General features: G+C 40.8%; 1 protein-coding gene across 1 annotated transcript in view; it reads left to right on the forward strand.

Annotated features, from left to right (window-relative positions):
- psap (prosaposin) overlaps positions 1 to 25,643 on the forward strand; it is a 69,165-nt gene that overhangs the window by 12,783 nt on the left and 30,739 nt on the right. Inside the window, exons 2-7 of the mRNA XM_072282385.1 lie at positions 1,679 to 1,812; positions 12,019 to 12,093; positions 14,341 to 14,466; positions 17,433 to 17,609; positions 23,882 to 24,022; positions 25,469 to 25,525. Coding sequence (XP_072138486.1) covers positions 1,679 to 1,812; positions 12,019 to 12,093; positions 14,341 to 14,466; positions 17,433 to 17,609; positions 23,882 to 24,022; positions 25,469 to 25,525 — 710 coding nt within the window. The remainder of the gene's footprint in view (positions 1 to 1,678; positions 1,813 to 12,018; positions 12,094 to 14,340; positions 14,467 to 17,432; positions 17,610 to 23,881; positions 24,023 to 25,468; positions 25,526 to 25,643) is intronic.

Raw genomic sequence — 25,643 nt, forward strand, 5'->3', positions numbered from 1 at the left:
ATTTTCATTATGAATTAATGACCACAGTCAATCACTTATTGTTCAAGTCCAACCTCAAGTGCTGCAATCAATAAAGGGGAAAGTTATGACAGCTCAGGCAAAACCTGACTCTGCCTGAAGGTACATAAAGTGGACAGCGATATTCCTGTTGGGCCAAGTGTTAGAGAAATGTGGTCTAGACTATTTGAAAGGGCAGATTCTGAACCCATTGAACACCATACTCTAATTAACAGAAAATGTGTCACTGTGTGATTAGAGTATGGAAATTGTATTAACTAATGCTGTACTACAGTAGTGAATAGCAGTGTTACACAGGCTGGGCCCGGAAATAACACGATTTGTTCAGTCCAGATATCTCATGATATGCCAAATATAGATGTGTCACATTACTTTTCAACAACTATAAAACACTTCGAGCATAGTCTGAAGATAATGGTGGGTTAGCAATAGGGGAGGTGATTACATGATCATTGTTATCAATTATGAGGCCCTAATGATCAAATGTTTATAATAAGTAATTCATTTCCTAAATTAAGCCTGTTATCCCTCAACTGCACCATCCTCGCTACAGAGCACCCCCTCACCGCCCCCTTTATCTTTCTTACTCCCTAAAAACTCCCACTACCCCTGGGGGCAGGGGTGAGATCGCTGAGTTTGGGATCTACTGGTTTAAACCTTATCGAGCAGAGTGAAAAAAACACCTTGCCAGGATATTGGTCCCTTCCAATTTACCTGCAACCCCTCCTTGTACAAGTGCTACCAATCCCAGAAGCAATACCAATGATACAAGTATCTAAAGCTCTCCCTCCTGAGCCTGGGCTTTCTACCCCCATTTTCATACTTTCTACCCTCAATAGCACATGATTAGAGTAATTGTGAAGACTGAGACATCCTGCTGTTTTATAAAACCTACCCAACTCTCTTGAGGCATTGCCTCCTCTAAATACTACCAATGGTGGGGACGGATGTTTCCATGATGTATTGGGCAGAGTCCACTACACTCTGCAGCTTCTTACTTGCCAGCAGGTTCAAATTGCTGTGCCAGACCATGATGCGACTGGTTAGGATACTTTGTAAAATACATCTGAGCAAGTTTGATGACCTGGCTTCAATTCCGCTGCCATCTGTAAAGAGTTTGTATGTTCTCCCCTTGAATGCGTAGGTTTCCTCCAGGTGCTCCGGTTCCCTACCACGTTCCAAAGACGCATAATTTAGTAGTTTAATTGGTCACATGGGTATAATTGGGAAGGGCTCATTGAGCAGAAGGGCCTGTTACCATGCAGTATGTACAAAAAAAATTCATGTATAACTTATGTTCTTTGTGTGGTTTGAGTCTACATATCAGTGATGCTGCCCCAAACAAGTTTTTCGTTCTTACCGTATCTCACTATACTTGTGTATGAGACAATATACTTAACTTGAAAGTGAGTGAAAAATTCAGGAAAATTATCACAAGGACTGTTGTAGTTGTAGGCTGATAAGAGGGCCGCATATACTTCATCCTAGGATCTTAAAGCAAGTGTCCAGTGAGGTGATTGATGCATTGGTTTTAATTTTACAACATTCCTCAGTTTCAGAAGGTTTCATTGGATTAAAACTTCCACACCTCAAGCTTTGAAAATGTTAGACTGAACACTGATTACAAAATGAACTCCAAATTATTTTTTTCCCTTGGCAGCTGTGGCCAAACCTTTCTCAGGACAGGAACGATGTGTGGAAGGGCCACCATTTTGGTGTCAGGATATAAAAACTGCTTCAGAGTGTGGAGCTGTAAAGCACTGTCAGCAGAATGTTTGGAGACAACCAACTGCGGTAAGTTGATGAGAAAATTTGCTGCTGTTACCTTATCAGTCACAAGTTTTGCATGCTGTTTGATCATGTGCTTTAATCAACAATATTGTTAATTAATAAATGGTTCTGGTGAAATTTGTTTTCAGTTAATGATGGTATCAACTAATAAATTAGTCTGCAGTGTATCTGTTGATCTAGATTCGAAAGACCTCTGCCTAATCAGAAATCTGTACTGGGACAAACTGCCGCTGTAAGGATAGATGGAGAATTGAGTCAGTTTACGAAAATCAAGAGAAGTGTTAGACAAGGGTGTGTTTTCTCCCCTGATTTATTTAGTGTGTACAGTGAAACAATATTACAAAAAGTAAGAGACATCTTGGGAATCAAAGTTGGCAGTGAAAACATCAATAATTTCAGATATGCAGATGACACTGTGTTAATTGCAAGTACAGAGGAAGAACTACAAAACTTAACTGATATAATTGTTGAAGAAAGTGCAAAAATGGGTCTATTTGTCATCTGCAAAAAGACAGAATATATGGTGATATGCAAAAAGAAGGAGAATCCTATCTGCAGGCTGAGAATAAACGGGGAAGACATAAAACAAGCAAAGAACTTTTGCTACTTAGGAAGCTGGGTGACATCAGATGGCAGGTGCGACTTGGACATCAAAAGAAGGATAGGGATGGCAAAAGACACCTTTATGAGAATGAAGAGTATACTGACCAATACTAAACTAGGCATGACAACCAGCCTCAGAGCACTGAAATGTTATGTTTATCCAGTTATGTTATATGGCTCAGAATGTTGGACAATATCTAGTAACATGAGGAAACGAATTGTAGCAGCAGAGATGTGGTTTTTGAGGAGGATGCAAAGAATATCATGGATGAAACGAATATCTAATGAGGATGTCATCAACAGAGCAAACACAAAAAGAGAAATAATGTATGATATCATGAAAAGGCAACGTGACTTCATTGGACATGTGATTAGGAAAGAGGAGTTAGAATGCATGTTAATTATGGGAAAGATTGAAGGGAATAAAGCAAGAGGAAGACAAAGACAAATGATGATGGAGATAGCAGCCAGAGAATTGGAAATGAATACCAATGAATTGATCCACTTGACCCGAAACAGGAGTGTGTGGGCCGTGGCAGTCAAAGGTCAAACTAGGCATGGCACCTGATGATAATGATGATGTATCTGTTGTCAATTTAGATAATAATCAAAAGCTGGAGTAATTAGAGATCTGTTGCAAAATATTGACTATTTTCCTATAATTTGCTTGAAGTGGTGTTGAATGATTTGTCACATCACAAATGGATTGCAAAATGCAATATAATAATGATTTTCTCAAGTAATTCCTTGTCTAAATGTGCCAGGTGGCCTCACAATGGAATAGTTGGTCTATTGGAATATCTGGAATTTTGTGTTTTCCTTACCCTTAAAGTTCAAAGTAAATTTATTATCAAAGCACATTTATGTCACCATATACAACCCTGAGATTCGTTTTCTTGCAGCCATACACAGTAAATCCAAGGAATACAATAGAATAAGAGAAAGACCATACCCGTCACAACGGACAAACAACCTTTTGATTCAAGAGCTTGATGATTGAGGGGTGATAACTGTTCCTGTGTAAAACTTGAGGCTCCTGTACCTTCTTTCAGATGGCAGTAGTGAGAAGAGAGCATGGCTTGTGTGGTGGGTGTCCTTGATGGTGAATGCTTTTATCTTGCGACAGCTGTGTGTAGATGTGCTCAATGGTGGGGAGGGCTTTACCCGTGACAGACTGGCCTGCATCCACTACTTATTGTAGGATTTTCCATTCGAGGCCTTTGGTGTTTCCATACCAGGCCAAGATGCAACCCGTTAATATACTCTCCGGCACATGTCTATAGAAGTTTGTCAAAGTTTTAGATATCAACCCAAATCTTTGCACCTTCTAAGGAAGTAGCAGCACTTTCTTCGTAATGGCACTTACGTGTTGGGCCCAGGACAGATCCCCTGAAATGACAATACTGAAGAATTTAAAGTGGCTGACCCTCTCCTTTCCTCTTCGCCCAATGAGGACTGGCTCATGGACCTCTGGTTTCCTCTTCCTGATATCAATAATCTTGGTCTTGCTGACATTAAGTGAGAGGTTGTTATGGCACCACTCAGCCAGATTTTGCAGTGCATTGTATATCACAGGTGGTGTAATGTGTGACGTTGTGGAGGTGAACGGATGAGCCCAGTGATGATAGCATTATGAAATCTTAAACTCAACTTGCAATAACACAGAGGTTGCTTGTAGACTCGTTCACTTTCAAGCCATTCAAAAGTAGAGCAATAATGTTTGTCGTATGGATAGAAGACAGTGCCGTCAGTTTTCCTCATAGTTAGGGCATGTTTACTCATCCTCTGCTACATGTCAGGTAGTGGAAGAACAGAGCTGGATGAAGTGAAGTTAGGAGACATTACCCTGCTCATGGAAAAATTCATTTTTTCCGATGTTGCTTCATAAATCAGGTGAATTGATCATGGAGATCAAGGACATGGCAGACCAATTGAATAACTACTTTGGTTCTGTCTTCACTAAGGAGGACATAAATAATCTTCCGGAAATAGTAGGGGACCGAGGGTCTAGTGAGTTGGAGGAACTGAGGGAAATACATGTTAGTAGGGGAGTGGTGTTAGGTAAATTGAAGGGATTGAAGGCTGATAAATCCCCTGGGCCAGATGGTCTGCATCCCAGAGTGCTTAAGGAAGTAGCCCAAGAAATAGTGGATGCATTAGTGATAATTTTTCAAAACTCTTTAGATTCTGGATTAGTTCCTGAGGATTGGAGGGTAGCTAATGTAACCCCACTTTTTAAAAAAGGAGGGAGAGAGAAACCGGGGAATTATAGAGCAGTAAGCCTGATATCGATGGTGGGGAAAATGCTAGAGTCAGTTATCAAGGATGTGATAACAGCACATTTGGAAAGCGGTGAAATCATCAGACGAAGTCAGCATGGATTTGTGAAAGGAAAATCATGTCTGACGAATCTCATAGAATTTTTTGAGGATGTAACTAGTAATGTGGATAGGGGACAACCAGTGGATGTGATATATTTGGATTTTCAAAAGGCTTTTGACAAGGTCCCACACAGGAGATAAGTGTGCAAACTTAAAGCACATGATATTGGGGGTATAGTATTGATGTGGATAGAGAATTGGTTGGCAGACAGGAAGCAAAGAGTGGGAATAAACGGGACCTTTTCAGAATGGCAGGCACTGACTAGTGGGGTACCGCAAGGCTCAGTGCTGGGACCCCAATTGTTTACAATATATATTAATTAATGACTTAGATGAGGGAATTAGATGCAGCATCTCCAAGTTTGCGGATGACACGAAGCTGGGCGGCAGTGTTAGCTGTGAGGAGGATGCTAAGTGGATGCAGGGTGACTTGGATAGGTTAGGTGAGTGGGCAAATTCATGGCAGATGCAATTTAATGTAGATAAATGTGAGGTTATCCACTTTGGTGGCAAGAACAGGAAAACAGATTATTATCTGAATGGTGGTCGATTAGGAAAAGGGGAGGTGCAACGAGACCTGGGTGTCATTGTACACCAGTCATTGAAAGTGGGCATGCAGGTACAGCAGGCGGTGAATGGTATGCTGGCATTCATAGCAAGAGGATTTGAGTACAGGAGCAGGAAGGTACTATTGCAGTTGTACAAGGCCTTGGTGAGACCACATCTGGAGTATTGTGTGCAGTTTTGGTCCCCTAATCTGAGGAAAGACATTCTTGCCATAGAGGGAGTACAAAGAAGGTTCACCAGATTGATTCCTGGGATGGCAGGACTTTCATATGATGAAAGACTGGATCGACTAGGCTTATACTCTCTGGAATTTAGAAGATTGAGGGGAGATCTGATTGAAACGTATAAAATTCTAAAGGGATTGGACAGGCTAGATGCAGGAAGATTGTTCCCGATGTTGGGGAAGTCCAGAACGAGGGGTCACAGTTTGAGGATAAAGGGGAAGCCTTTTAGGACTGAGATTAGGAAAAACTTCTTCACACAGAGTGGTGAATCTGTGGAATTCTCTGCCACAGGAAACAGTTGAGGCCAGTTCATTGGCTATATTTAAGAGGGAGTTAGATATGGCCCTTGTGGCTAAAGGGATCAGGGGGTATGGAGAGAACGCAGGTACAGGGTTCTGAGTTGGATGATCAGCCATGAGCGTACTGAATGGCAGTGCAGGCTCGAAGGGCCGAATGGCCTACTCCTGCACCTATTTTCTATGTTTCTATAAAAAAATGAAAAATGAAAGGGTCTTAAGGAGAAACCCTTCTGAGGTACCAACAATAATGGTACCTGAATGGTAAAAGAGGGGTTGTTGTTGGTGACTTAGTTGCTAAGGTGAGGAAGAACCTTTCTGCAACCTTCAACAAAATATCTGCCAAAATCAGGTTGTTTCTGTGAAAAATTGAGGCAGGAGTCCACGAGGACAATGTGGTGCCTTTCTGTGAAGCCCTGTCAGCTGAGTGACCGGAAAGCTGCATTGAGGAACTTCGTCATTTGAATGATACGTGTCTATCATCAGTTTCTCAGCATGTCAGAATCACATGCTAGCTTCCTTGAGAGGTTCCCCAGGGTGTTGCTTAGACAGGGGTGCATTAGCTATAAGGAGAAGTTGCATACACTTGGATTATTTTCTCTGGAACATTGGATACTGCAACCTGATAGAAGTTTCTAGAAATATGAGAGGGTAGATAGTGAGAATTTTTTCCCAAGATGGAACTGTCAAATACTAGATGGCATAGCTTTAGGGTTGGGAGGAAGGTTTTTAAAGGATGTTTACGAAGCAAGTTGATAGTTGCCAGGAATGCACATATAACCGCAATGTTTAAGAGGTGTTTAGACATGCACATGAACAGGCGGGGAATAGAGGGATACAGGTCCAGTACAGGCAGAGGGGATTATTTGCCTTCAGGGCTGGCACAGACTCTGTGAGCCAAAGAGTCTGTGCTGTACTGTTCAATCATCACTTGGTCGGCCAAATCAAATTGGCAAGTATAGCCTTGAGATATATTCATCACTATTTGAAATGGTTCCATGGATCAAATCATTTCGGAACCAACCAATGTTGTAACTACTTTAGATTTGAATTTTGTAGTAAAAATAGATTAATTAGCGACAGATGACAGAATTTCAAATTCACTTTGAGGGTGAATAACAGAGGTCTGAAACTAATGTCCTAAACTTGAAGAAATTGCAATAGAATGAGAGCACAGTTGGTTGAACTTGGTTGGGTAGATAGATTCAGAGGTAACACACTGGAACAGCAGTGGCAGGCATTTAAAAGATATTTGTGGTCAGAATAAGATTAGCATGCCTTTATTAAATGATGGAGCAGGTTTGAACAACTTATCAAGAAAGATTTTGACTGAAACACGGGATTTTTTTTCCCATGGCAATGGACTTTAAAACTAGAGTGTGCCAGTCTAAGGTGAGAAGAGAGAAATTTAAAAGAAATCTGAGGAGTAAATTTTTCATACAGAGTGTTAATGAATATTTGGAAGGAGCTGCCAGAGAAGATAGAAGGTAGCAATTACTATACAAAGTTTAAAAGGCATTTGGATAGTAAAGTAGTAGAGGGATCTGGCCCGAAGCTGAGCAAATGGGATTGGAATAGACAGACATCAGTGTGCTTACAATTCTGTGAGGATTTTACTGAAATTATCTATCATGTTTAAACTGAATATAATTTTGTGTTGTGTTTGATCAAGCCTTATCATGGGAATGTTGCTTATATAAGGTCGGCATGTGTTCACTGAGAAGCCTACCATCATTTCAGGGTAATAGCAGATATGCCAAGAATATAAGGTAGCATCAACAACAATCTGCAATTAAATATTACAGTAGCTCATTTATATTAGGTGATATAATGGCCTGTATTCTGAAGAAACTGTTTAATTCGGGATTCAAGATTGTTTTCTGTCATTTCCAGTGTAAAGGAGATTAAAATAATTGTTACTCGGGATCTGATGCAGCACAAAAAAAAACAATAAGATAAAGAACATAATAATAAAAAACAATAAATATAAATGCATAAGACAGCTTATATACATAGATTGTATGTCCAGAGCAATCTGATCCTATTGCCTTTGTCTCTGTAATCCAAAACCAAGTTAATTTTAAACTGAGCTATAAAACTTAATTTGGTATAACCAGCTCCTGTTGGCAAACTTAAAATGAACAGTTATGTAATAGTTCTCATTTTACCTAGAAGCACTTTCTCAATTGGACTGAAGAAATTCTGAAAGTGTGTTACATTATGGAAACAGTTCCTTCGATCTAACTCGTCAGTGCTGTCTGTGTTGTCTAGCAAGCTAGCCCCATCTGTCTTCATAAGGGATGTAGCTTTCTAAACTTCTGTTACCCATGTACTTATCTTTTAGACATTTCTAATGTGCCCGACTCAACCACTGGTTCTGGCAGCTCATTCCAAATATGCAACACTCTTTTGCATGAAGAAGTTGCTATGAATGTCCCTTCTAAATTTTTCACCTCTGATCTTAAACCTATGCCCTCTTGTTTTTAGCAGCTCATCTCTATGAAAAAGACAATGTGCTTTCACTCTGTCTATGCTCGTCATGGTCCCATTAGGTCACCCCTTAATCTCCTACGTCCCAGGGACTACATGCAACATTCTGGTAAACCTTCTCTGCACTTAACAGGTAGTAACAGATTGACCAAAACTGTACACAGTACTCCATGAGGCCTTACCAATGTCTCATATAAAATAACATAATTTACCAGCACTACTCAATAACCTGACTAATGAAGGCCAGCGTAACAAGCATCTTCATCATCCGGTCTACCTGTGTGATGCCACTTTCAACGAACTATGTACTTGCACTCCTAATTCCTTCTGCTCCATAACACACACCAAGTTCCGAGCATTCATTGCGTTAAGTCCTATCCTGGTTTGAGCTCCCAAAATACACTACATCACATTTAGGGAGGTTAAGACAGAGTTGCGGTATGCAGATATGAGTTCAGTGGGGCAGGAACAAGTTGAAGCAATGTGCATTCCTGGACAAGGGAGTTTTACTTCATTCCTCTCCCTTCTGCTTTCACCTATCACCGTGTGTTTATCTCTCCCCTTCCCCCACCTTTTGAATCTGCTCCCATCTTTTTTTCCCCAGTCCTGCCGAAGGGTCTCGGCCCTAAACGTCGATTGTACTTTTTTCCATAGATGCTGCCTAGCCTACTGAGTTCCTTCAGCATTTTGTGTGTGTTGCTTAGATTTCCAGCATCTGCCAATTTCCCTTTGATCTAATTCCTCATGTTTATCTAGATGGAATGCCACTTGCCAATCTTCAGCCCACATACCAAGCTGATTTAGATTTCCCCTGTAATGTAACATAACTTTTGACACTATCTACAATAACATCTATAATATTGTCATCTGCAAACTTAAGAATGGTGCTTTTTACCTTTTCATCCAAATTATTTATATAAATTACAAGAAACAGATGTCGCAGCACCGACCCTGGTTGCACACCATAAAATACAAGCCTCCAGTCTGAGTAACAGCCCTCAACCATCACCCACTGCTTCCTACCATTGGGCCAATTATCAATCCCGTCTGCTTTCTCCTATAAACATGTCTCCTGCTATCAGCAATATTTCTTCGAAATATTTCTCTTTTCATTGGAAAATTATTGGCTGTGACTAAGTTCAAGGCAATTCATTTTGCATTCTTACAAGTGTTAAGCTGCTGTGTCAGCAGGCTTAATGGTGCTGTGCCTCAGAAAGGTTTGGGCAGCCTTGAGAGATCTGTAAATGACTAACCATGAAAGAAATTGACGTTGCTCCAGACTGAGGTCTTTGTGCCAATATGCCCCAAATCATCTTGGAACCATTTTTTTAAGAAAGAAGAAACTACCACAGTCATTGCATTTGTGTCACCTGTGGGAAACCGATTCTGTGATAGAGCAACTTTTACACCTCTCGGGCTAGTAAAATTCTAATTATTTGTAGTAACTTCAATACAAACGGAAAAAGTAATTTTAACATTAAATATTTGGGCATCTTTTTTTTAAACTAAGTGGTGGGAGTCTGAAAGGTGATGCCAGTGGTAGAGGCAAATGCCATAAAGGCTCTTGGATAACTACGTAAATATGCAGAGAGTTGAGGAGATGGACCATGTGTAGGCAGAATGGATTAGGTACCATTAGCTTAATTAGTTCAGTATAAAATGGTGGACTGAAGGGCCTGTTTCTGTGCTGTCCCACTCTCTGTCCTTCTATGTTGTATGAGAAATGTATGACCTTAGTTATAACTCAAATTACCAGTGAAAATTATGCTCTCCAAGTTTCACTCTTTAAAATTTCAAAGTAAATTGAACTACTTACGGGCAAGTGAAATTGAGTGAAGTTATCTTCTCTGGCTGAAGACCCTGATGGATGAAGGGTAATAACTGTTCCTGAACCTGGTGGTGTGAGTCCTGGGGCTCCTTAACTTCTTCCTGATGGCAGCAGTGAGAAGGGACCCTGATGACGGATGCTACTTTCCAGCAACAATGTTCCATGTAGATGTGCTCAGTGATGGGGAGGGCTTTACCCATGGTGGACTAGGCCTTATCCACTATTTTTTGTAGGACTTTCCTTTCAAGGACATTGGTATTTCCATATCAGGCTGTGATGCAGCTAGTCAATATACTGTCCACCACACAAAATTTTGGATGTCATGCTGAATCTTCACAAACTTCTAAATAAGTGTCGAGGTGTTGCTGTGCTTTCATAATCCCTCATAATGATCACCTAACCATTTATTCTGCTGTATACATTAGTCCAACTAGTCTCATACCTGGTAACTGAAGTCTTACAGTCCTGCCAAAAGACATTGCAAGACTGTACTGTACCTATGCATTGTTTTCAGTTCCATCCTGTTATTAGGTATCCAAAACTGGCACTATTCTAGCAGCTACCAGAGATGAATTGGCCTTGTGAGATTGTTGCTTTTACTGATCACCATCTATACTGAATATTTTTCTATAAACAGTCACTGTCTCATGAGTCTCTTATAATCAATTTTACCCAATCTATTATAACTGGGATGATCAAAGCAGATCTTGACTCTACAGTAAATTGCGGTCTGAAATTAAATTTCTACTCCTCATTCTCTAAAGTAAGCCCATTATGTCTGCTTGAACAAGCTAATAGGATAATATGTCTGGAAATGTTGAAAATTACTTGTAGTTGGGCTTCTCTGGAAGGACCAAAACATAGTTAGAGATTTAATATGGCTAGCATTGTGGGTCTTCAAGTGGGAAGTGTAAAGGTTGATGTTGGAAGTATGAAATTAAATAGTTATTGCTAACCTTTTTGGTGCGGTGAACGCACTGAGGATAGGATGACAGGAGACTTTGACAGAGAATGGGTTTGTGGTAGGTAGGTGCTGCATTTTTTTTTACTTTGAATCGTTATGTGCCAGTTACCCACAGCAATTACCTGTACCAGCTTGGCTAACTGATAAGAGCTTGAAGGCGTTGGAAACTTTAGATCATGGTAAAGAATTCGGAGTGTTGTCTACAGGTACCAGGGTAGTGGAGCAGTGATTGCATGCTGTGGTCAACCAGAAGTCAGCTGGTGGGGCTGGAGGAACGCAGATGATGAACACCTAATACAATCTGTTGCAAAAGCTTGTGCCATGGATAGCAACTCCCTGAAACATGTCAGTGGCATTTATATGCACAATTGTCCTAATGGCAGTAACCTCTCTGATGGAGAATTTGATTCTTCAATGACTAATACAACTGGAGTAGAAAATATATGCAATCCACCACATAAAGTTTTGATATTAGATGCAAGGTCATATGCAGCAGCTGTAGCTAACAGGGCAAAGGGTGGTGGAAAAAAAAACAAAAAAAAAATGGAGCTTAGAAAAATAGAGGGCCATGGGTAAGCCTAGTAATTTCTAGGGTAGGGACATGTTTGGCACAACTTTGTGGGCCCAAGGGCCTGTATTGTTCTGTAGGTTTTCTATGTTTCTATGTATTACCTTTTAGAACAATTTCATACAGAAGTATAAACTCATTAATCTGGTTCTGAAAGCCATTTCTAATTCTGTATTTAATCTCTTGGTGATTTTGCTTTGTGTCTCTGTTCTGGAATGTGGAATTAAATGTCTAAAAAAGATCTTTTCTGGGACTTACTGGTACATAACTGTAATTATTTCTTTTCAGAAAAGTGCCGCTTGTGATCTGTGCAAGGATGTTATGACTGTGTTGGGAGATCTTCTGAAGGACAACACTACTGAGGTACTTGTATGGGATTGTTCTGCACATAGTTCCTCTTTTAGAAGGGCAGCTCGATTTAAAAGTAGATGAGGTGAGGAACGTCGACTCAGACCATGAGAGGCCTGCGTTGGGCATTTTCATGCCTTGCAAGGTGCAGATTGGAAGTCTATGTGGGGCGCCACTCCTCGCACAGACTAGAGCAATGTGTGATTAAGTGCCTTGCTCAAGGACACAAACACGCTGCCACAGCTGAGGCTCGAACTAGTGACCTTGAGGTAACTAGACGAATGCCTTAACCATTTGGCCACGTGCCCAACACTAGATGAGGTGACTCAAGACATAATGCCCCCATATCAAGATCTTTTTGATACTTAAAAACCACTGGCACCAGAAGCAAATTGTACTTTCTGACGCATATCCACTGAGGCCAGATTCCTTGCCAGGTTATGTGCATCCACGACAAAACTGTTGTGCTGCAAGAAGGAATTTCTTGCATGAATCCATCAAACATAAATGTGATCTTGGGCAAACAATTTGATATGATGAAAGCAATTGAGTAATTGATTATTGACCAGGGTACCAAGAATAGATCACTCCTCTTTTCTGCAAAGGTAGTGGCATGTCACCTTTTACATCCAGGTGAGGGAGCCACCTTCATTGCTTTTGGTAATCTCAGTTTAATGTGCTCTCAATCCACATTCAAACAGGGAGTACGATTGGAATTTTACTCCAATAACAGTACACTGCAGAGCTTTCCACTTCATGGAACTTGAGATTTTTCAGGTGACGAAGGTTATTGATAAAGATGGAACTATCGATGTTGTCTACATGAAAAAATAAAGCATTTGACAAGGTCCCTTATCGTTGGCTCATCCAGAAAATTAAGGTGAATAGGGTCCATGATAACATAGCTGTTTGCTTTCAGAATCAACTTGCCTATAGAAAGCATGGGGTAGTGTTCAATGGATCTTATTCTGGCTGGTAATCTGTAACTAGTAATGTTCTGCAGGGATCCATACCAGAAGCTCTGCCATTTGTGATTGTAGAAAAGACTTGGATGAAATGTGTTAGTAAGTTGGCTGAAGACACAGAGATTGGTGGTGTTGTATATAGATCAGTTGCAGATATGGGTAGAGAAATGGTACATGGAATTTTATCCAGCCAAATGTTCAGTGTTGCAGTTTTGCAGACCAGATGCAAAGGGGAAAGTACAAATTTAATGCTAGGACTCTTGATGCACAGGGGGATTTGGGGGTCAAAGTCAATAGCTCAGTGCAAATGGCAGCACAAGTTGATAGGGTGGTGAAGCAGGCATGGGGCATGATGACCATTATTAGTCAAGGCATTGAGTTCAAAAGTCAGGAAATTATGTAGCAACTTTATAAAACTCTGTTTAGGCTGCATCTGGAATATTGTATTCAGTTCAGGGTGCTCCATTACAGAAGAAGGATGTAAAGGCTTTGGAGAGGGTGCAGAAGAGGTTTACCAGAATGTTGCTGAGTTTGGAGGGCATCTGCTATAAGGAGACATTAGACTAGGTTATTTTCTTTAGAGCAGTGGAGACTGAGGAGCGGCCTGATATAAAAAGGATCTAGTGCTTTCCTGGAACAAAAGCCATTGGCACGTCGTGATAGTTTTGTGCCATCGAAGTCATTACAAATGTCGAGCCAATGGATTTTGGGACTGTCTGGTGAAGGAAGCCATTGAAAACTAAAGGAAAAGAATTTTAACAAAGACAGAAGTCTCGCTCTAAGTACGAACTGGAATTCAATTGTAAACCAGATTGGACAGCGGAAACTTGATTGGATGAGGATAACCAATCAGGAGGGATGGACGATGGGGCTAGGTATACCTGCAAACTAGGCATGCCCAAGCATCATCCCTGATGAAAATGGCGGAGATTGTCAGCAAAACATCAGTGATGATCGGTACCTGTACCTGATTGGAAACCCGAGAAGAGTTTATTCAGCCTGATAGAAGTTTATAAAATTTTAAGAGGCATAGATAGATAGGCAGCTGATATCTTGCTCTCAGAATCGATGTGGATTCAGAGGGGATGTGCATGGGAGGGATAAGTTCAAAGGGATGTGCAGGGCAATTTTTGGTGGTAGATGTCTGGAATGTACTGCCAGAGCATATAGAGATATGTATGATAATGTATTTAAAAGGCTCTTAAACACATGACTGTGCAGAGAATGGAGGGATATGGACATTATGCAGGCAGAAGGAATTGAAGGTTTGGTTTAATGTGCCCGTTTTATCTTCCAGTCGGAAGTGCGAAGTTACCTTGCCAAAGCCTGTGGCATGATTCCAGATGCACCCATGAAAACACGTTGCAATGAATTAGTAGATGACTATTTACCAATCATCTTGGATATCCTCAATGAAGAACTGGTAATGCAAGCTTTTGTTTTTGTTTAGAATTTGAATTAAACGGTCCATGATTGAAATGAAAACTCTCTCTGTTCTGGTTAGCCTTCATCTTCTTCCCACTCTACTCAATCAACTTGAAAATGAGAAGGAAACTTCTTTCTCTCACACCAAGTAATGTGGATGCATATAGGGCAAGCTACCAGACAGAGCACATTGATAAGTAACGTGGATGCATGTAGGGCAAGCTACCAGACAGAGCACATTGATAAGTAACGTGGATGCATGTAGGGCAAGCTACCAGACAGAGCACATTGATAAGTAATGTGGATGCATGTAGAACAAGCTACCAGACAGAGCACGTTGATAAGTAATGTGGATGCATATAGAACAAGCTACCAGACAGAGCACGTTGATAAGTAATGTGGATGCATATAGAACAAGCTACCAGACAGAGCACGTTGATAAGTAATGTGGATGCATGTAGGGCAAGCTACCAGACAGAGCACGTTGATAAGTAATGTGGATGCATATAGAACAAGCTACCAGACAGAGCACGTTGATAAGTAATGTGGATGCATATAGAACAAGCTACCAGACAGAGCACGTTGATAAGTAATGTGGATGCATGTAGGGCAAGCTACCAGACAGAGCACATTGATAAGCAGAATCTGAATCGGGTTTATTATCACCACCATGTGATGTGAAATTTGTTAACTTAGGAGCAACAGTTCAATGCAATACATAATATAGAAAAATAATAATAAAAAAGTAAATCTTATTTTGTGTACTTTATACAGTATATGTATATTGAATAGATTAAAAATCGTGCAAAAAACAGAAATGCTATATACTTTTTAAAAAACTGAGGTAGCGTCCAAGAGTTCAATGTCCATTTAGGAATCGGATGGCAGAGAGGCAGAAGCTATTCCTGGATCGCTGAGTGTGTGCCTTCCGGCTTCTATACCTCCTACCTGATAGTAACAGTGTATTTGTTGACATACCAAATCTCTTCAAACTCCTAATAAAGTATAGCCGCTGTCTTGCCTTCTTTATAACTGCATCAATACGTTGGGACCAGGTTAGATCCTCAAAAGTCTTGATACCTAGGAACCTGAAACTGCTCACTCTCTTGACTTCCAATCCCTCTGTGAGGATTGGTTTGTGTTCCTTTGTCTTACCCTTCCTGAAGTCCACAATCAGCTCTTTCATCTTAGTGATGTTGAGTGGCAGGTTGTTGCTGCAACACCATTCCACTAGTTGGCATATCTCACTCCTGTACGCCCTCTCGTCACCACCTGCAATTCTACCAACAATGGTGGTATCGTCAGCAAATTTATAGATGGTATTTGAGCTATGCCTAGCCACACAGTCATGGGTATAGAGAGAGTAGAGCAGTGGGCTAAGCACACACCCCTGAGGTGCGCCAGTGTTGATCATCAGTGAGGAGGAGATGTTATCACCAATCTGCACAGATTGTGGTCTTCCGGTTAGAAAGCCAAGGATCCAATTGCAGAGGGAGGTACAGAGGTCCAGGTTCTGCAACTTCTTAATCAGGATTGTGGGAACGATGGTGTTAAATGCTGAGCTATAGCTGAGCATACGTAACCTGAGTAGATGGATCTTTCAATGATGGCATCAGTTGGTAACTAATGCACAGTCATTATAGGGACAAAGTCCTGTCATTACATCAACAACCCTCCAGTGAGGTACTACAAATGTGCTAAATGGGAATGAATCAGAACAGATCAGTCAGTTCAAAACTGGACATTTACAATTTTCTGTAAACCATTGGCAGCAGCAGAAAGAAGCATAGTCTCTAACCTCGTGGATTGTCTAACGGAAAGTGGGGGCTCTATTAATATCGCCATCTCTAAAGGTGACGTCCCTAATGTCAATGCTACAGAAAGGCTGAAACATCTGCAACCACTTCTCAGGTTCCTCGTAGCAGTGGCCTTGTCTTAACCATTTTCATCTGCTTCATAAAAGGCTTTCCATTACAAGGTCAGGTGGCGATGTTCAATTCTGCACACAACTCATTAGCAAATGAAGCAGCACATGCCCGTGTATATGAAAACAAAAACCCAGTCAACATTAAGGCATGGGTTGATAAGTGACAAGAGACATTTGCCCTCCTGCTCTTGATATTGTGGCATTTCAGTTACTGAATCAAAGCACTCAACAGGATTCAGGACCAAGCTTCCAATTTCACGGACTCCATCCATGACTCTAAATATTAATTCCCCCTATCACTGGAGGACAGAGTGTATATCTATAAAGTGAACTGCATTTACTCTTTCAGGCCAGTTTGATGTCACCTCCAACCCTTTATCATCTGCCACCAAGAAAGATGTGGATGGCGTACATGAGCTTCACTTCTGCAGGTTCCCCTTCGAGTCACTTACCAAGTTGACTTGGAAATATATTGCCAGTTGTTTTCTCATGATTTGGTCTAAATCCTGGAACCCTTTGCCCAACAATAACTCTCTAGAACAGAGGTTCCCAGACTTTTTTATGCCATCAAGCCTTACCATTAACCAAGGTGTGTGTGCACCTCAGGTTAGGAACCCTTGCTTTAGGACTACTTTCACCAGAAGGACTACAGTGTTTCAAAAAGATGACTCCCTTCCATCTCTCTAAGCACCATTTGGAGTTGTCAATAAATTGTGGCCTTGCCAGCAAAAGCCAGATCCCAAAATGATTTGAGAAAAATGCCAAATAAGGTGCAAAAAGATAGGGTTAGATGAGCTTCATTAGAAACACTGGTATTAACTATTGAGCTATTGACCAAAAGTCTTTCTATGGTAACATTTTATAACAGAAGTTATAATCTGTGGTTAATAATGTAGCCTATATTTCAGCTGATTTGTAAGTAGTGGGATTTTTTGGAACTCTATCCCAGAACCTTGAAGGATAATCTTGTGCAGTTGCCTGTTTGTTTAAAAAAATGCAGACCCACTGTTGTATATCTCATATTTCTTCTTTAATAGGAAAATCCCGAAGTCGTTTGCACTGCTTTACACTTGTGTCAGACGCTCCAAGCAACACTTAATGGAAAGGATATTATCTCCAATGAAATTCCAGAGGTGGACATGTCCAAAATAGTCTCTCCTTTCATTGCAAATGTTCCTCTACTACTTTACCCGCAGCAGACTGTCAAACCAAAGGTAATCAGCACTGAAGCATTAATGTAGGTTCAATTCATTTGTTTTGAGTAAGAAATAAGCCGCTTCCCTCCTACACTGTTCCATTGAAACCCAGTGCAAACTTGTGGAGGAGCACCACAGAGGTGATGCAAGCTGCTGATAATCAGATGTTTATTCATCTCTTTACACTTACTGCAGGGCTTCCTTTTGTTAACTCAATGCTTTTGTCAATCGTGTTTTTACCCAGTTCCATAACCCTTATTGTCAATAGACTTCTCCTTTTGTCTAGCTCACACAGGTAGAACATACAACAGTACAGTACAGAACAGTCAGTTTGGCCTGTAATTCCCGTGCTGACTTAGATGCCATCTGCTTGTATGTGGTCTATATTCCTTCATTCCCTGCCTGTTCATTCATGTACCTGCTTAAATACCTTTGAATCGTTACTATCCTATCTGCTTTCACCAGCTCCCCTGACAGTGTGTTCCAGGAACTTACTGTTCTGTGCTTTTATAAATAAACCTGACTACCAAATCTCCATTGAAATTTATTTTTCTCATTTTAAGCCCATGTCTTAGTATTTGACATTTCACCCTGACGCGGAGGGTGGGAAAAGACTCCCATTGAAACTCCATCACCAGGCTATTCCCAATCCAAGGTCAAGTATGCTCCCTTTTCTGGTTGTGTTACCTGCATATTGTGTCAAGAAACCCACCTGGATGCACCTAATAAATTCTGCTCCGTCTAAGATCTGTAGGACCGAGGGAGTCCTTGATAATGTTCAGGAAATTAAAGTCACCCACTACAACAATCCTGTTGCTTTTGCATCTTTCCATAATACCTATTTATCTGTCCTCCATTTCCTGCTTTCCAGAATGACCTTTGCAAGTGCTGCTGTGACTTCCTTCCTTATTAGGTGTCCAATTCCCGCCCTCTTTTTTTGTGTCTAAAATATGGAACCTGAATTGCCAGTCCTGTCTTCTCATCAAGTTCCTGATGGCTACAACATCAAAGATACTTGCACTAATCCTGTTCCTAAGTTAATCTGCCTTACCTGTAATACTCTGTCCATTGAAATAAATACAACGTAGCCCACTGTGTTCATTAACTGCTACTGCTTATACTTCCTTTCACACCTTACTTGACCTAGCCTTTACCTTACCTCAATCTGTCCTCTTACTGATCTTCTGATCTGGTTTCCAACCCCTCTGCCACACTAGTTTAAACCTTTTCAAGTAACATTGGCAAACTTCTCTGTGAATATATAGGTGCCTTACCAGTTTAAGTGCAATCTCTACTTCCTGTACAGGCCCCACCTACTTTTGAAGAGAGACCAATGATCCATATACCGGAAGCTATCCTCCTGCACCAGCTCATCAGCAACGCATTGAACTATACTGTCTTCATAGTTCTTGCCCCACTAGCACATGAAACAAAGAGTAACCCTGAGATAACACTAGATTCTTAAATTTCTTCCTAACTTTCTTTTCAGGACCTCATTTTCCTTCTTGCTTATGTCATTTATAACATGATTCCTGGCCTCACACTTAATTCAGCGCAAGGTTGTGGGCCGAAGTACCTGGAGTTGTATTGTTTATTTACTGGAGCATAGTGGCTGCAGTGTGTATCATCTACAAAATGCACTGCCCAAACTATTCAAAGTGCAGCTTACAAAACTGCAGCTTCTGCCAACAGGATGAGAATGCCACCACCTACAGGTTCATCTCCCAAGTTGCACGCCATCCATATTTGGAATTTCTCCTCCACCGTCATTTCTATACCCTGGAACTTCCTCCCTGGTGGCGACGTAGAAGATCTTAAGAGGTTTAAAGAAAGCAGATCACTGATACTTTTTGGCAATTGCAGATGAACAGAAAACATGACCTTGCCAGTGATATCCAAAGAGAGGGGAAAAATAAATAAAGGTACCACCGTCATCTTTTGAGGCTGTGATCTTGGCTGCTGAAACCCCAGCCTTGGAACCATGGTCTCGATTCACCAATTTCCAAAAGCAGGTTCCATTGCACAGTTGAAACTGTGAACTAAGGCCTAGAGGACCTGCCTTCTCAAGAACAAGCCTGCAGTCTCAAGGCTGCTACACCAACCAGTATCCCTTGATTCCTTTTGTATCCTAACATTCATTGATCTTGATCTTAAACTCATGACAGAGCCTCTGCAGCCAATGTGGCTCCTAACCTTATTGCTTGTTAGTTGCATATGTGAATCTCATCATCTCAGTTCAAAAGCCCATTGCTGTATTGGTGATAAATAAAGAGGAAATGTTCAGCCAGTCTGGAACCATGTGTGGAGAGGGGAACTATTCATATTTCAGTTAATCTTTCATTCTGATAATCTTTCATCTCCCACTCTTAGAGAGTCAGTCCGTTCCCTCTTAACAATATAGCAATCTACCAGTTCAAGCACATTTTTAAGATGATAGCTGATAGTACTTTTTGTGTTGCTGAACTAAGGAAATAGGCTTTTCTAGAAAACATAATTAGACCATAGACAGAAGCAGATTTGGGCCACCGGGCTCACTGGGTCTGCTCTGCCATTTGATCCTGGCTGATTTATTATCCCTCTCAACTCCATTCTGCATTCTCCCTGTAACCCTTGATGCCGTAAATAATCAAGAATCTATTTAAACATACCCAATGGACTCCACAGATTCACCACTGTCTGGCTCAAGAAATTCCTCCTCATCTTTGTTCTAAAGCGACATCCTTGTATTCTAAGGCAGTGCCATCTGTCCTAGACTCGCCCACTGAAGGAAACATCCTCTCAAAGTCTGCTCCATCTAGGCTCTTCAATGTTTGATAGGTTTCGGTGAGATCTCCCCTAATTCTTTTAAACTCCAGAGCCATCAAATGCTCTTCATAAGTTAACCCTTTCATTCCTGGGGTCATTCACAGAAACCTCTAGGTCCTCTTTGCCTTCCTTATTACTGACTCAACCTACATGTTAGCCTTTAGGGGATCCTGCATGAGGATTCAAGATTCAAAATTGTTTCAGCAATGCACACAAAATGCTGGTGAACGCAGCAGGCCAGGCAGCATCTATAGGAAGAGGTACAGTCGATATTTCAGGCCGAGACCCTTCATCAGGGCTAAGTGAAAGAAGGGATAGTAAGAAATTTGAAAGGGGGAGGGGGAGATCCAAAATGATAGGAGAAGACAGGAGGGGGAGGGACGGAGCTAAGAGCTGGAAAGTTGATTGGCAAAAGGGATACAAGGCTGGAGAAGGGAGAGGATCATGGGACAGGAGGTCCGGGAAGAAAGACAAGGGGGGGGGGGGACCCAGAGGATGGGCAAGAGGTATATTCAGAGGGACAGAGGGAGAAAAAGGAGAGCGAGAGAAAGAATGTGTGCATAAAAATAAGTAACAGATGGGGTACGAGGGGGAAGTGGGGCCTTAGCGGAAGTTAGAGAAGTCGATGTTCATGCCATCAGGTTGGAGGCTACCCAGACGGAATATAAGGTGTTGTTCCTCCAACCTGAGCGTGGCTTCATTTTGACAGAGGAGGCCGTGGATGGGCATATCGGAATGGTATGTGGAAATAAAATATGTGGCCACTGGCAGATCCTGCTTTCTCTGGTGGACAGTGCGTAGGTGTTCAGCGAAACGGTTTCCCAGTCTGTGTCAGGTTCTCACCAATATATAGAAGGCCGACCGGGAGCACCGGACGCAGTATATAACTTCTCTTCAAAATTGTTTATTGACATTCATCAGTATGCAAGTACAAAAGAGAACAAAATGATTGCTACTCTGGTACCAATGCAGCATTAAATAAAACACAAACATAAAGGATACAATAAAATAAATATAACTACTTAAGATTAGTTTATATACATAGACTGATTCTGTGCTCATAAATTGACACCAGGTATAGGAGTATCTGGACATAAGATGATGCTTGCACTTGTGACCTTTGAATTTGCTCCCCATTTAGAAAAAAGTCTATGCCTTTATTCCTTCTACCAAAGTGCATGACTATACACTTCTGTACACAATATTCATTCTGCCACTTCTTTGCCTATTCTCACCTGTCCAAGATAAAGTCATCAATTCTGTTGGCCAGATCATTGACATATAAAATGAAAAGATGCTGTTTCAACACTGACCCCTGCGGAACACCACTAGTCACCAGTAGCCAACCAGAAAAGGCCCTCTTTATTCCTATTCCTTGCCTCTTGCCAGTCAGTCAATATTATGAACATACTAGTATCTTTCCTGTAATACCATGGGCTCTTGTTAGCAGCCTCATGTATGGCATCTTGTCAAAGACCTTGTGAAAATTTAGCTTCCCAGTACTTTTTGCTCTCTTATATGCCCTCTTTTTTGCTTTTACTTGCCAGTAATACTGCTTTGTCCATCTTGTACATTAATTTTCCAAAAAATTTTAAACAGATTTGTCAGTCAAGATTTCCCCTGAACAAAACTATGCTAACTTCAGCTTATTTTCTTGTGTGTCTCCAAGTACCCTGAAAACTCATCCTTAATAGTGGACTCTCTAACATCTAGCTAATCACTAAAGTCAGGATGAGCGGCCTATAATTTCCTGTCTTTTGCCTCCCACCTTTCTTAAAGAGTAGAGTGACATTTGCAATTCTCCAGTTCTATGGAACCATTCCAGTATCTAGTGATTCTTATCTATCTTCAGACCTTTCGGCTTTCCAAGCACCTTCTCATTAGTAATAGGAACTACACTCACTTCTGCTCCCTAATAGTGTCAAAATTCTAGCATACTGCTGGTGCCTTCCATAGTGAAGACTGACACAAAATACTTATTGAGTTAATTGGCCATTTCTATGTCTCTTACCCCCCCCCACCCCCATTACTACCTCTCCAGCATCATTTTTCAGCAGTCTGATATCCATTCTCGCCTCTCTTTTACTCTTTATATATCTGAAAAACCTTTTGGTATCCTCTTCTCTATTATTGGCAAGCATATTTCTTTTCACTCCCTATTGCTTTTTTAGTTGCCTTCAGTTAGTTTTTAAATGTTTCCCAACCCTCTAGCTTCCCACAATTTTTTGCTATATTATGTGCCTTCTCTTGTTTTTATGCTGTCCTTGACTTCCCTGGTTGGCCATGGTTGCATCATTCTCCTTTTAGAATGCATCTTCATCTTTGGAATGTATCTATCCGGCAGCATCCAAATTGCTGTCAGAAATCCTTGCTATTAGCTGTTCTGCAGTCATCACTGCTAGTGTCCTCGTACAAACAACTTCGGTCAGCCTCTCTCTCATGCCTCTGGTTCTCATTACTCCATTGTAATACCGGTACTTCAGATTTTAGCTTCTCCTTCTCAAACAGCAGGGTGAATTCTATGTTGTTATGATCACTGCCTCCTGAGGAATCCTTTACTTTATGTCCCCTAATCAAATCTGGTTCAATACACAATACCCAATCCAGATCTGCTTTTTCCCTAGTGAGCTCAACCACAAGCTGCTGTAAAAAGCCTTTTCTTAGGTATTCTACAAATTCCGTCCTTTGGGATCCAGCACAAACCTGATTTTCCCAATCTGCCTGCACTTTGAAGACTTAAAGAGTGTTTAATGTCATTTCCAGTACACAAATGTTAGAAGAAAACTAAATAATTGTTACTCTAGATCCAATACAGCACAAAAGAAAGCACAATAAGACTTCCGGTTAAGATGGCACTACCGAATGTATGCGACAGCTCACTGGTAGTCCATGAGCAATGTGGGTGGGATCCTTCATGGTGTTCCTGGTGCCGGTGATATATTGGACTGTTTTGACTACCCATTGTAGAGCTTTCCTATCCGCCACAGTGCAGCTTCTGTGCCATGCAGTGATGCAGCTTGTTAGGGTGCCCTCTACTATGCATCTACAGAAGGATATGAGTATGTGTATAGTCCAGCTCTCTTCTGCCTCCTGAGAAAGTAGAGACATTGATGAGTTTTGCTGATTGTGTAGGATGTGTTCTGGAACCATAAGAGGTTGTGCGAGATGTACACCCCCAGGAGTTTGAAGCTGCTTGCAGTTTCCGCTGCTACGCTGACAATGTAAAGAGATGTATGGGTGGGCGAGTTCCCCTGAAGTTGGTAACCATCTTCCTTTGTGTAGTTGTCATTGAGGAAGAGGTTATTTGCCTGGCAACATGACCATCATAACATTACCTTTTTTACATGCCTTTTCTATCTCCCATTGTAATTTGTGCTCTTCAGTTCTGATCATTTTCATTGATGGTGTCAGTAATCTGCAATTATAATGGGTCACATGTTTTAATTTCCTCTGATTTGTATCTCATTTTGGTCAATTACTTCCAGAGCAATGATGACGTCTGTCTCAACTGTAATCAGTTCATCAGCAATATTCAAACTACTATGAAAGAGAATGTGGACTTCCAGAATGAACTCATTACTCACATAAAGAAACAGTGTAACATGGGACCTGGTTTAACAGAACTGGTGAGTATCTGGGCATGTCTGTTCATGGCTATCATTGCATTTGTCAAGTACATAGCTGCAGAGATTAGTTGCCTTTGTTACACACTCAGTTCAGTATAGTTCTGTGTATTCTTCATACAATATTCTTTCATTAAAAGTGTAACAGTATATCTGAAGGTATCATGCTTATTGTAACTGAGTATAATTGAATCTGTTTCATGCACAATTCAGTAACATTGGTTATATCGTAGGAACAAATACTACCATTGGGCCAATCACTCACGGCTGAGCATCATTGCACGTAGCACATTATAATTGTGTTTCATTATTTTTTATGCACAGCTTCATATCTATGAGTGTGTTACACACAGCCAGAATTCCTCAGTTCCTTAATACTCCCAATGGTTCTACCATTCATTCTGTGATCTTCTAATCTGCATCGCTTCAGCAATATTAAATTTCGTCTGCCATTCATACCGATTCATTATCGTTTTGTAACCTGAGGCTACTCAATTTACTATCAACAACACCACCATTTTACATGTCATCTGCATATTTAATAATACATTGCATTTCCTAAATTTGCACCCAAATCCAACTATTTATTACAAGCATTGAAGGTCCCAGCACCATTCCCCTCCTCAGGAAACACAAGTCACAGACTTCCATGAATAAAATAAGCTTCTATCTTCAGCCCATTTTGGATCAAAATACTCTCTTGCCCAAGGACCTGTTCTGTCAAATCTTTAGGGTATTATCAAGCACTCTTCTGAAATCCATGGGAACTACATGAAAGCTGGTGACTTTAATGGGGATATCCTTCATGGGCATAAAGTTTTCAATTGCAACATATAGTTTCAAGTTAGAAAGTAAACAGGACATCTTGAGTGGAGACCTGTTTTCTATTGAGGTCCATTACTTTAAGCCGACTAGACTAGCATATGTATGAAAAGGCAGGGAAACTACAGCATTTTTTTTATTCTACGGCGCTGTTTAGAAAGTAGCTGCAATTGACTATTAGGTGGCCTGTAATGTTTCGCAGTAAAGTGATTTCCCACCCCTCTCCTCTACCTCCTTGTTTCTAAATTCTACCTATGTGTCATCATTTGAAGAACCTTCTAAGAAATCCTCCTTCACTACCATTATCTTATATCTTTGCCTTTAATGATTCCAACCAAGGATTTGCTTGTGTTTCAGAATAACTAAAGCAGTATTTTGTCCAGGGTAAATTCCAGGTCCATTAAATTACAATTTCACTTTGATTAACATTATCCCTTATTCATGTCATTATCTGGTATAAACTTCTTACAAATGGCCCTTCCATCTGCAACCCCTCCTAAATGTTGGTCCTTATTATAACCTTGTGAAAGAATTCTAATTCCATTCAGCTATATCTCCTTGTCCGGAAGTCCCTGATTAAACGCAAATGTATTGCAATGTCCTAACCGTATTAACTTGTGATTTCAGTGTGAGAAGTACATCGCCTTGCAAGGGCCACAAATGGCTGAGATATTAATGCAGAGAGTGAGTATTAAAACGTGTTGAAAGTATTGTATTACCTGACACGCTTGTACATGTTTAATTGCAGCTACAGAACCTGGGACATTAAGTTCAACAAACTGAGGTTTAAAAAGTGGTATCG

Source organism: Mobula birostris, chromosome 18 (assembly GCF_030028105.1).
Source record: "Mobula birostris isolate sMobBir1 chromosome 18, sMobBir1.hap1, whole genome shotgun sequence".
In the NCBI taxonomy this organism is placed as follows: Eukaryota; Metazoa; Chordata; class Chondrichthyes; order Myliobatiformes; family Myliobatidae; genus Mobula; species Mobula birostris.